We start from the raw sequence: 13,341 nt of genomic DNA on the forward strand, positions 1-13,341 counted from the left end.
ATTAAGGATGTACTATTCAAAGAAACCATAACTAACAATTCCAGTATAGGATTTGGATGACACACTATAATGTGGTTAACTGAAGTTAGAAGCAAAAGTTGCTGGATGAGGAGAACAAAGATAGTGTATGTGCAACTGCAAACCTCAAAGCTTATTGTCATCATGTTAAACAATAAGAATTTCTGACTATCATTATTGAAAAAGATGCTTAGAAAAGATTGCATGAAGTCTGTCTCTGAATGATAGGGGGGTTAGGAGAGTTTTACAAGCCTCTGCATACCCATACATTGTTCATTTGAGCTAAAGTAGTAGCATTCCCCTTCATAGATTGCTGCCTTGTCGTGGCAAAGGGGCTTGAATAATTCAGAGAAGCTATGGGCTATGCCGTGCAGGGACACCCAAGAAGGACAGGTCATAGTGGAGAGTTCGGACTAAACGTGATCCACCTGAAGCAGGAATTGGCAACCCACTCCAGTATCTTTGCCAAGAAAACTCCATGGACAGAAACAAAAGGCTAAAAGGCTAAAAGATATGATGCTGGAAGATGAGCCCCTCAGGTCGGAAGGCGTCCAACATGCTACAGAGGAAGAGCGGATGACAAGTACAAGTAGCTCCAGAGCTAATGAAGTGGTTGGGCCAAAGCCGAAAGGACACTCAGCTGTGGACGCGCCTGGGAGTGAAAGGAAAGTCTGATGCTGCAAAGAAAAATACTGCATAGGAACCTGGAATGTAAGATCTATGAACCTTGGTAAGCTGGATGTGGTCAAACAGGAGATGGCAAGAATAAACATCGACATCCTGGGCGTCAGTGAACTAAAATGGACAGGAATCGGCGAATTCAATTCAGATGATTTTCATATCTACTATTGTGGGCAAGAATTCTGTAGAAGAAATTGAGTAGCCCTCATAGTCAAGAAAAGAGTGCGAAAAGCTGTTTACTATACCTTCAATCTCAAAAATGGTAGAATGATTTCAATACAAATCCAAGGTAGACCTTTCAACATCACAGTAATCCAAGTTTATACACCAACCACTGATACTGAAGAGGCTGAAATTAACCAATTCTATGAAGATTTACAATACCTTCTAGAACTGAGACCAAAGAAAGATGTTCTTGTCATTATAGGGGATTGGAATGCTAAATTAGGGAGTCAGTAGGTAAAAGGAACAACAGGAAAGTTTGGCCTTGGAGTTCAAAATGAAGCAGGGCAAAGGCTAATAGAGTTTTGTCAAGATAACAAGCTGGTCATCACAAACACTCTTTTCCAACAACACAAGAGGTGACTCTGCACCAAGATCACCAGATGGGCAATACCGAAAGATTGATTATGTTCTCTGCAGCCAGAGATGGAGAAGCTCTATACAGTCAGCAAAAACAAAACCTGGAGCTGATTGTGGCTCTGATCATCAGCTTCTTATAGCAACACTCAAGCTTAAACTGAAAAAAGTAGGAAAAAACCACTGGGATAAATCAAATCCCTTATGAATACATAGTGGAAGTGAAAAACAGATTTAACGAACTAGATTTGGTGGACAGAGTGCCTGGTTGGACGCTCATAACATTGTACAGGAGACAACAACGAAAACCATCCAAAGGAAAAGGAAATGCAAGAAAGCAAAGTGGCTGTCCAACGAGGCCTTACAAATAGCAGAGAGGAGAAGGGAAACAAAATGCAAGGGAGATAGGGAAAGTTACAGAAAACTGAATGCAGACTTCCAAATAATAGCAAGGAGAGACAAGAGGGCCTTCTTAACAGAACAGTGCAAAGAAATAGAGGAAAATAATAGAAAGGGAAAAACCAGAGATTTGTTCAAGAAAATTGGAGATATTAAAGGAACCTTTTGTGCAAAGATGGACATGATAAAGGACAAAAATGGTAGGAACCTCACAGAAGCAGTAGACATCAAGAAAAGGTGGCAAGAACACTCAGAGGAATTATACCAGAAAGATCTGGGTATCCGGGACAACTCAGATAGTATGGTTGCTGACCTTGAGCCAGATACACCCTGGAGAGTGAAGTTAAGTGGGCCTTAAAAAGGATGGCTAACAACAAGGCCAGTGGAGGTGATATCATTCCAGTCAAACTATTTAAAACCTTAAAAGATGACGCTATTAAGGCGCTACACTCAATATGCCAGCAAGTTTGGAAAACTCAACAGTGGCCAGAGGACTAGAAAAGATCAGTCTACATCCCAATCCCAAAGAAGGACAGTGCTAAAGAATGCTCCAACTATCGTACAATTGCACTCATTTCGCACGCTAGCAAGGTTATGCTCAAAATCCTACAAGGCAGGCTTCAGCAGTATGTGGACCGAGAACTCTCAGAAGTACAAGCTGGATTTCGAAGGGGCAGACGAACTAGAGGCCAAATTGCTAACATGCGCTGGATTATGGAGAAAGCCAAAGAGTTTCAGAAAAACATCTACTTCTGCTTCATTGACTATGCAAAAGCCTTTGACTGTGTGGACCACATGCGAAAGGCTGGTCTCCCTGCTTATTTAACTTATATGCAGAATACATCATGCGGAAGGCTGGACTGGAGGAATCCCAAACTGGAATTAAGATTGCCGGAAGAAATATCAACAACCTCCAATATGCAAATTATACCACTCTGATGGCAGAAAGTGAGGAGGAATTAAAGAACCTCTTAATGAGGGTGAAAGAGGAGAGAACAAAAAATGGTCTGAAGCTCAACATCAAAAAAACTAACATCATTGCCACTGGTCCTATCACCTCCTGGCAAATAGAAGACATGGAGGCAGTGACAGATTTTACTTTCTTGGGATCCATGATCACTGCAGATGGTGACAGCAGCCACAGAATTAAAAGACTCCTGCTTCTTGGAAGGAAAGCGATGACAAACCTAGACAGCATCTTAAAAAGCAGAGACATTACCTTGCTGACAAAGGTCTACATAGTCAAAGCTATGGTTTTTCCAGTAGTGATGTATGGAAGTGAGAGCTGGACCATAAAGAAGGCTGACTGCAGAAGAATTTATGCTTTTGAATTGTGGCGCTGGAGGAGGCTCTTGAGAATCCCCTGGACTGCAAGGAGATCAAACGTATCCATTCTGAAGGAAATCAACTCTGCGTGCTCACTAGAAGGACAGATCCTGTAGCTGAGGCTTCAATACTTTGGCCATCTCATGAGAAGAGAAGACTCCCTGGAAAAGACCCTGATGTTGGGAAAGTGTGACGGCAGGAGGAGAAGGGGACCATAGAGGATGAGATGGCTAGACAGTGTCATCGAACCTGCCAGTATGAATTTGACCCAACTTCGGGAGGTAGTGGAAGACAGGAGGGCCTGACCTGCTCTGGTCCATGGGGTCACGAAGAGTCGAACATGACTTAAGGACTAAACAACAACAAAGTAACATTGGTTCCATTAGCTTAAATTGGAGAGGGAAAAACTTGCAGATTTGAGCAGACAGTTTTTACAAGCCCACTAAGCTTGGGAAAAAAAGTTTAAGACATCTTCCAATTTGGGGAAGGGCATAGCGGGATAAGAACTTTGGTAGTGTCTGTTTTCTCATGAGACACGGATCAAAGAGTTCTCCCATTTCTACTATCATTTCATTTCAGTAGACAATATATTAAAGGGAATCCATGTGCATGCAAAATCTCTGGCCTCTGTCTAGTCTCCAGGACAATTAGGAGTAATCTGTTAAAAAAATTCAACAAAACTGTACAGCTCTCTTAAATGTTCACCATCCTGTGTATTATCTCAATTCTGAAAGTTCTGTCTCTTAACTTTATTTTTGTTGAAAGCCACAGCCCTATAGAAAAGCTAGGCAGTCATGTATAAATATGGAACTTAAAAGAACTCTTATTACATCAATATCACATCCTGTGTATTTCATGACCTCAGTTGTAGCAGTAGACCTGGTTCACAGAACAGAAATTTCATTATACTTTTTACCAAAGTACACAAATGCATTCTTTATGTTGCCAATTGCAGAACTAATTGACAACAATCATAATTCTACTGATAAATAAATAATTTGTTATTGACACATTCTGATTTACAGTTTTGGTTTCCATGAGGATCACCAACTTGGGGAAACATGCACTGTGGATTACTAATGAAAAAGACTAGAAAAGCATTGCTAAACCAATTAACAGCTTTAAAATCACAGAATTAATTACATAAAGGTCAATGCTTTTTAATTTGTATAATTGATTAGTCTCAGTTTATTTTTCAAAAGACTATACACCTTAAAAGGTTAGAAAAAGCCAATCTGTATTACTTTCACTGGATGAAATAAATACTGAACACTATTAGAATTGTCACCACTTATCGATTTGTCTTGATGCAAAATATAACCTTAACTTATTCTTTCTGAAGATCTCTAGTGTAATATATATTAAGCTATGAGCAATAACACTTTGGATTTCTTTTCCAAATTCTTTTAGAGAGAGATTACTCTATATTTTTATGCATACAAGAACTGGCACGATCTTACAGTTGCAAATAGAGGGACACAGAGTTCAAAGATGTTGACATCTATTTCACAGAGAGTGCTTATGGTCAAAGAAATGCTCCTAGGAAATATAAATTTTTGGTGTTTTCTGAAGAACTAGATAGCATGTAATTAGAACTTGAATTATAGCATTTTCCTTTTCAAGGTGCAATGCTTCCTTTTAAAATGCTGTTCTAAAAAAATATCATGTGATAGGTGTTTTAGGGTGCAGCCTTGTACCGAAGATCTGCCTGGTCAGCATATGACAGTAGCATAACTCTTTGGCCAGCGTATCCTATTTCAGTGCTGGCCACCAAAGAGGGAAAGTCCCTTCTGTAGCAACCAGGGTAGCAATGGATACATTCGCTGAGAAGCAGAGTGTGCCTTCTCTTTCTGTCAGTCCCACCACCTTCACAGGTGGATTTGATGGGGACATAGGAGAGGGTCTTCTCTGTTGCTGCTCCCAGACTCTGGAACTCCCTTATTGTTTTACCCATAAGAGATTTCTAGGAGGGGATTCATGGCCTATAATCAGATAAAAAGAATATTGTAGTTATGTTGCCAGGATGACTATATTACGTAATGGGAATATTAATGATTAGAAACATTTGATACTGTGTTTCCCCGAAAATAAGACAGGGTCTTACATTATTTTTTGCTCCAGAAAACGCATTAGGGCCGCTTTTCAGGGGATGTTTTATTTTTTTCCCCATGTATAATAATCTACATTTATTTAAATACAGTCATGTCATATTCTTCTGGTTGGTGCACAATGATGGAAGGCACGGTTTCACTTAACTAGGGCTTATATTTGGGGCAGGGCTTATATTACGAGCATCCTGAAAAATCACACTAGGGCTTATTTTCAGGTTAGGTCTTATTTTCAGGGAAACAGGATATTATATTCTACATTATTTTGGCTTCAGATGATGGTGATATGAATATTAAGCATATTTTAGTAGAGAGAATATTCAGAGTCAAACTGGATAACACACTGACCATATATTGGTGTGTTCCTGCTAGTGTAGAAAGATGTCTGTCAATCATAGCATGTGATCTCCTTAACTGTATATTTTCTTAGAGTGCTTTTTTGGTGACTGGTCATTTGAAGATAAAACACCTATTTAATTTGCAAGTCTGACTGCCAAGATATACTGTGTATTGCTAAGGAAACCCTGTTGTGGAAGGAAAACTGGAAAAACATTCAGAATATGCAAATTTCCCTTAATATTTGGTTTGATCCTAAGACAACATTTCAACTACTGAAATTTCTTCACCAGATACTGTAAAACAAACTGTGCCAGTACTCAGTCAGTAGATAACAGCAATAAAAACATAGGGAAAAATCACATTTCTTCCTTCTGCATGCACAATTGTATTTTGTGGGAGTCACTGGACAATTTCCAAGCTGGCACAAGGAGGTGTTACTGGATGCCTCATTGTACAACTTTTGATAAGCTGTACAACTTTTTTTGGAAGCTGTATGACCACTCATGCTATGGACCATTGTGTGAGCGGAGGGAATAAACAGAATTCTGCTGTAGTTGCTAAAGACTGGTCAAATCCCTGCTTTATCAGGTTTATAAGGCAGACTATAGGAAAAAAATCAAGCTGTTTAAGCCTACATAGAGTCTAATAGAATTTGTATCTAACATAAGCCTTTGTTTATAGACACCAGCTGTGCTCCCTTTATAAACAAAGTTTTTTTTGTTTTTTGTTTTTAGGTTCAGTTGCTCTCCGAAAAGTTATTTAACTTGGAGCTTTTGAAGAAATGGGAAGAAAGCTTAGAAAAACAGAAGAGTGAACTTCTAAACCAGAAGGGTGTTCTGCTTGAAAAATTTGTATGTTTCTAATGATGTTGTTTTAGAGCAATAGCCTTTCAGCTTTTGGTGAAACATGTATTTGGATATACAATTCTTAATTGTTATAATTTTTTATGGTGGTAGTGATTATACTGCAACACAAGGTAGTTCATCCATGGTGGCTCTTGATCCACCAATAGAAGCTCATTTTTTTAAAAAAATTATTACTACTTAGTGGTAAAGAATTAATTAACACAATAATATCTCAGCCCTCTCCAAGCAGGAGAGTGTTGGTTGATGATTTATATTAGCTTGGAGCTATTGCGGTTGAAATGGCATCAAACTGCTAAAACTGTCTACTGTAAAATACAGAAAGGCCTGTAATCCCAACGGATATTCTTTTCAGACCCCCACCCCCTGTGTGTGTTTTTGTGTACATGGCATGTATCTTGACTTCAGGAAGTGCAACACATAAGAGCAGTCACATAATCATTCTTTCCACTCCTATAGCTTCCACTTTGCCTGCTTGGTCTTACACTGTGAGATTGGTCACAAGATCTGTTGTGTGACAGGAGCCTGCCAGAGTGTGGGGAGTGCTTGCAAAACTGTCCTTCTGCTCCAAATAAGCTAGTGGCTCTTATATTTATATAATGTAATTATATAAGAATAAATAATGCAAAGTGGCTCTTATATTTATATAATGTAATTATATAAGAATAAAAATGCCTTGGAAAATGCAAAGCACGTTTACAGAGACAGCATTTGTGGGAGGCTTTGAAGTGTTGAGACTGTAAGAGAGCATGCTCTAAAAGAAGTTGAGGAAGTGAATTTTGTTTCCCTTATATTCTTCTTTCAATTTTCAAGAGTCCCAAGGTAAGTTAAACAATATCAGGAGAGAAACACAGTTTTCTGCCTATTCTTACTTTAAATACACTCAATATGCTGCACAGAACAATATTTCTTTAACTCGGCCAAAGTGTAAATAAAGTACAGTACATTGAAAATGGATTAAACCAAACAAAAATGCTATTAGCATAATTAAACGAATATTACACACTTAATATATGAACCCTCACAGTACAAAGTATTTGAGAATCCAAAATAACAAATATTTTCTTCTTCTTTGTTTACTTTCACTGTTGCCACCCAGATTAAGATCAGATACTGTACTAATCAATGAGATACTAACCAAGTACTCCACTTGCAGAAGGCTGTGTTCTTTTGATATACTAGTGCCACACTCTTAACTGTTTTACTCCTGCAGTAGAGATGCCCTATTAAAAGCAACAAGGCTTCCACTTGTCTAGAGCAGGGGGTCCCAAGCAGGGGTCCATGGCCCGGTGCCAGTCTGTGGGGTTGCTGCAACTGGGCCACGGAGACAGATCTCCAGCCCTGCACGGTAGGGGTGTTGTGCTCACGCGGGGGCATGTCATGCATGCAACTGCATGGAGCCCCCCAACTGGTCCGCAGTCCCAAAAAGGTTGGGGACCGCTGATCCTCAAGGATTGTGAATTCTTTGCTGAGTAAGCTCTGTAGGAGCCCAACCACTCACACAGTGGGCTGTTTGGTGAGCAGAAGGTACAAATGGGATTCCAATAGACTTGTTAACTAAGGTGTACCCATCATTCTACTGTAGTTTGTTACTTAGGTGGTAACCTATTGATACGTTTTATGGAAATACACACAGTGGCCCCATAGACATCCATGCCCATGTTGTCTGAAGGCTCCAACCAAAACAGTGTGATGATCAATATCACTGTGAATGCTTCTAACTTGTGCAGCCACAAAGTTAAAGCTTGCAAATAGATAGCGAAGGGCATCCTCAAGATACCATACAGGTATGAGAACTTAATAAGGGATGTTCCTATTGAAGGTTTTACCTGTAATGATGTTGCAGAATGCACAGACGTTTTATCAAGTTGATAAAACCCATTTCATTATAGGGCAAAAGGAGGCTCCAGGTGTTATTGCTAAGGAGTGACTGGGAGAGGCTTTCCTCTTTACATTAAAAGGAATTGCCATTGCATTTTCAATTCATCTTTTTGGTGTCAGCATACTTTAAAATGGTTTATTTTAGGCCTGAAAATTCATGTGCTATAGCAAAGGTTTCCAAGCTGTGCTCTGAGGCTCTGTGGGGTACTTGGAATCTGAGCCAGGGCTGCCATGGAAAAAGGGACAGAACATAGAGCTATGAAGGCACTGTTCATAGCTCTACATAGAGGAACTCGTCATAGCTCTGCTAAATAGGAACCGAAAGTGAAGGGCATGTAACTGCTTCTCCTTGCTCCATTTCTGTGGTCCTTGATGGAGGTGTTTGCTGGTTGGCTTTGTGTGTTTCCTGTGTCAGGATCTGGAAGGAGTTGGGCTCTCAGGGATATTTGGGGAGGGGAAGATAGGAGATGGCTGGGGAGGAGTTTCATGATCCTGCCCCCAGTGGCAGTGAGACTCCTCTGAACAAGGGGAGCTGCAACCAGGGGTCAGTAAATCAAGGGAGCTGTGAGTCCAAAATGTTGGGGAACCACTATACTATAGAAATGTATTAGGTCTTCAGGTATTTGGCATTTGTGATATCCCTTTAGTATTTCACTCATTGTAATAAATTTGGGGGGTGTTTTATACTTATTTACTGTTTGCCCTATCAAAAGGATAATGTGCTCTGAGCAGAGATGGGCATGAACTCTCAGTTCAGTAGTTTGTGTCAGTTCATTCATCAGCCGAAAAGGCTTTTGGTGCTTCCCAGTCTTGTCTCCTCCAGTGGATGCCCATTCAGAGGCAGTGCCCTGGCTTCCTTGCCCTGCTTCCTCCAAGTTCTCCCTCTGAGTGAGTGCCCGCCAGAGGAGAAGGGGCTGGGAAGTGCCAAATACCTGTTTGGCTGATAAATGAACTGGCACAAACTGCAGTTCATGCCCATATCTAGCTCTGAGACATGGGTGATCTTTTAAATAACTATAAATAGCCACATTTAGAATCACAGTTCTTTCATGGGATTTTTTTAGTACCTTCTCCTTTTCTTCTAAGATAAATTAATGCTTTTATATTTTTATTCACTTAAAAAGATTTCTTTAAAAAGACATTAATCATTGTTTTAAGGCATACACCTCTGTTCATAAGTAATTTTTTCTTACCATTAATGGCTTTATGATGCTATTCATTTCCATAGCACATCCAGTGTAAAACCTTTGCAGCATCTGTGCTTACAAAAAAAAAACCCTTGTTAAGTAAGGCTTTTGTTATTTCTTCAGTCATAACAAGCATCAAACATATTTCCCTAACTAAAACTCCCTTTGAAGTAACTACTGTACTACTGAAATAACTGGAGTTTATTTGCAAGGAAACATTGTTAGGACCACATAGTAAATGAGTGATTTGTTCCTTGTCCATAACCAGCAGAAATTGAAACCAAAGCCTAGATTTAAAACTTTTTGTGTCAGTTCATATTTTTTTAATTTTGTACTCCTATATCAGATTACATTTTGTCTTAACAAGATGAATATCAATAGGCCACCACAATGCTCAGAATTCATTTTTTTTAAATAACTCACAGAATGGACTATTCTGCACCTGGTTCATATTTTCACATTGCTTGCATAAGGGAGGTTTGTGTGTTTGTGGTGGGGGTTTGAGTAAGCATCTGCTTTATTTTAACAAATTGTTCTTTTTTTATATAACTGATCACATCATTAGATGACTACAAAGAATATAATTGCCATGGAGCATGTGAAATTTTTGAAAGAAGTTACAGACTTCAATAATGAATACAGTTTAACATCCAATAGAGAGCAACTAATTAAAAAAAGAGCTAAGGCTGAAATATGTGAATTAGAAGAAAAAGAAAGCATTTTGAGAAATGGTATGCCGTGAATTTAATTATTTTATTTTGAACTATCTGAGAATATAAACAGCTGTTCATTGATACTACAATTTTACAATTTTCTTCCAAGATAAATCCTACTAAATTTTAAGGTACTGTTCTGCCTAGAATGAGGAGTATCAAGCATGCTAATCACCAGTTGCAGGGACTAACAGCTGACTGTGTTGCTCTAACCCCTTAATGCTGCTGGACATAATAGGTCAAACAAAAGACTTTTGGTTCTTCCTGCTCCCGTTCACTGTTCCATCCATAATGTACTACTAGTAGAGTAGTTAATATACTACTGGTATAGAGCGCATTATTATTATTATTATTATTATTATTATTATTATTATTATTATTATTATTATTATTATTATTATTATTATTATTATTATTATTATTATTATTATTATTATTATTATCTTTCAAAAGGGCCCCTTGGCTAGATCTTAACTGCCGGTTAGGCTCATATGGAAGGAGGCGGTCCTTCAAGTATCCAATTATCATTGTCGTTGTCGTTGTCGTTGTCGTTGTCGTTGTTATTATTATTGTTATTATTGTTATTATTGTTATTATTGTTATTATTGTTGTTATTATTATTATTATTATTATTATTATTATTATTATTATTATTATTATTATTATTATTATTATTATTATTATTATTATTATTATTATTATTATTATAGTAGGTGGAGATGTTAATAGTCCTGTGTTATTTTCAGTACTTCTAAATAACACACAAAATAAATAGTTTCTGCTGATGACATAGACAGTATATGAGTAAAAGAGAAAGTCTTTACATTTTTGCATTCCCCGACTATAGTTGAGTGTTCTATGCTAGCCAATTCTCACATTGAATGTGGGGTGTTTTAACCCTAAACAATGTTCCCTCTAAATTTTCTGCCAGTGCTGGGTGGGGGCCCCATCCTGCTCTCACAGGGTTCTGGCTATGACTAGAACCAAATGGCCAGCAATACTGGCTGCAGGTGCACAGCACCAATGCAGCACTGCTCAGCCATGTAGCTTCGAGGGAATGTTGGTTCTAAACAATTATGGAATTCCATGATATAGTTCAATGTTTTTGCAGCATTTAAAAAAAAACTTAGATTAGTATAACTTTGCATGTATTTAACCCTCAGGGCACATATCAAGATTTCTTATTTTTCACTCAGTCACTGCCTTCGTCAGTAAACAGAGAACTTTGACAGTGGCGAGGATGGTAACTGTTGGAGAAGATGCAGAGGAGGAACAATTGTAGTAGCAGATTGTACTGTATAGATGGAATCATACAGACTACTTCACTGGACCATGACTATGAAACATGCATGCTCCATGACCGAAATGTGTTAGTTTCATGAAAGATTTCCAAAAACTAGCTATAAAAGGACAAACATGTACAGTAAAGCACATTTAGTGGGGACAGGAGAGAGCACCTTCTTGGTGAGGGAGCCTATTTTAATCTTGCTTTAGGTCACTTAGAATCCTGGTTCTAGAAGAAAGGGGAGACATGCATAATTAGTAACATTATCAGGGAGTAGTTAAAATATACACATATCAGTTCCTGAGAAATGATTTTGTATGAATGTTTAGATAAAGTATAGTGCAATATAACTTCTTGAAATCTTGGATTTTATAAGATGTTTATCTGTACAGCTGTTTCAAAATACCGTGTTTCCCCGAAAATATGACAGGCTCTATATTAATTTTTGCTCCAATAATTGCATTAGGGGGTTATTTTCTGGGGATGTTAAATTTTACAGTCATGTCATCTTCTGATTGCTGCACAATGCTGCACATTGGTGGAGGGTGGGGTTTCACTTAACTGGGGCTTATTTTGGGGTAGGGCTTATATTACGAGCATCCTGAAAAATCATACTAGGGCTTATTTTCAGGTTAGGTCTTATTTTAGGGGAAACAGGGTATTTAGGTGAGATTTGCCACAACATGTTTTATTTATGTAATGATTACATCAAATGGACTCTAAGATAATTATTTTTGTAGAAATAAAGTCAATGGAGCACAAAAATGCTGAATTAAAAATGTTTCAGCAGAAGAAGAATGAATTGAAGCAAGATTTACGTAATCTTCAGAAAAAGGTGCAAGGTATTTATTTTGGCTTTCCTTGTGGTCTGTAGAAAGTAGCTCAGGGACTAGAATGCAACTTTTACTGGAATGATCTGTGTTCTCTTTGAAATATATTCAGCATTTATGGGTATTATTTGACTCTGTGCTGTCCCTAAACACTGAGACAACAGTAGTGGGCAAGTACATTTGCACAAACTGTGTCTAGAACTCCTTCCCTGTTTTAATTTGACTTGGCAATTGTCATCTGTGGTTTAGTTATATTCCACTTAGACATAGGGCTATCCTTTGAAATTACCAATTTTGTCTCAAATGTAGAACCTAGGCTGCTGGTTGGTGCACAATTTTGACTTTTTATTGAGTACATATTACTTTTGTGAGAGAGATCTATACTAATTACCAGTTGCTTTCCTGGCCAAATTGAAGAGATTAGTTTAATTTTTTTTTAAGTTGTAAATGACTTATGGGCTGGCTATCTAAGGAACTGCCTGTCTCATTATGATTCTGTCCAAATGCTTCAGGATATGTCATCTTGAGAACAGCAATTCCTTGATGGACACACGAGGGAGAGGATTTTCTGTGTTACTTCCAAAACTGTACTTCTTTTGAGGTTTGATCAGTTCCCACTCTTGCTGTTAGGAGGGATGTGAAGACACATCTTTTCAATGTGCCATTTTAAACTTCAATGTCTGTTATGATTAATTCCATATTTTACTTTTTAAACAGTTCTTAGTGATGTCTGTTACCTTAAGTGGAAAGATAGGATTAAAAACTACTAAATAAATCGTAATGAAATATTCTTTTAGAAAAGTATAATAGAGTGCCTTTTCTGTTTAGATCTTGAAAATGAAATAAAAGAAGCTAAATACAACACAGAGTGTTTAGAAATGGAAAAAATCCAAATGGCTGCAAAACCTCAGACAGATCCAGATTGTATAAGGTAAAGATACTACGGTATTATAATACAGTGTTACTACAACTACTATTGTTATCCAGTACTACACACACGTAAATTCATCCTTTCTCTTTAGCCTCCTGTTCCACACTTGATGTTTAGGATTCATTCCTTCTGGAGCTGGTTTGGAGATATATGAGGGGATGCAATGGGGAGGAAAGAAAGGGAATGTTAAATTGTACAAGT

The 13,341-nt window shown here is 38.0% G+C and overlaps 1 protein-coding gene across 1 annotated transcript in view; it reads left to right on the forward strand.

Annotated features, from left to right (window-relative positions):
* CCDC172 (coiled-coil domain containing 172) overlaps positions 1-13,341 on the forward strand; it is a 49,104-nt gene that overhangs the window by 14,267 nt on the left and 21,496 nt on the right. Inside the window, exons 3-6 of the mRNA XM_020779977.3 lie at positions 6,185-6,301; positions 9,947-10,112; positions 12,120-12,221; positions 13,038-13,140. Coding sequence (XP_020635636.3) covers positions 6,185-6,301; positions 9,947-10,112; positions 12,120-12,221; positions 13,038-13,140 — 488 coding nt within the window. The remainder of the gene's footprint in view (positions 1-6,184; positions 6,302-9,946; positions 10,113-12,119; positions 12,222-13,037; positions 13,141-13,341) is intronic.

Source organism: Pogona vitticeps, chromosome 3 (genome assembly GCF_051106095.1).
Source record: "Pogona vitticeps strain Pit_001003342236 chromosome 3, PviZW2.1, whole genome shotgun sequence".
Lineage (NCBI taxonomy): Eukaryota > Metazoa > Chordata > Lepidosauria > Squamata > Agamidae > Pogona > Pogona vitticeps.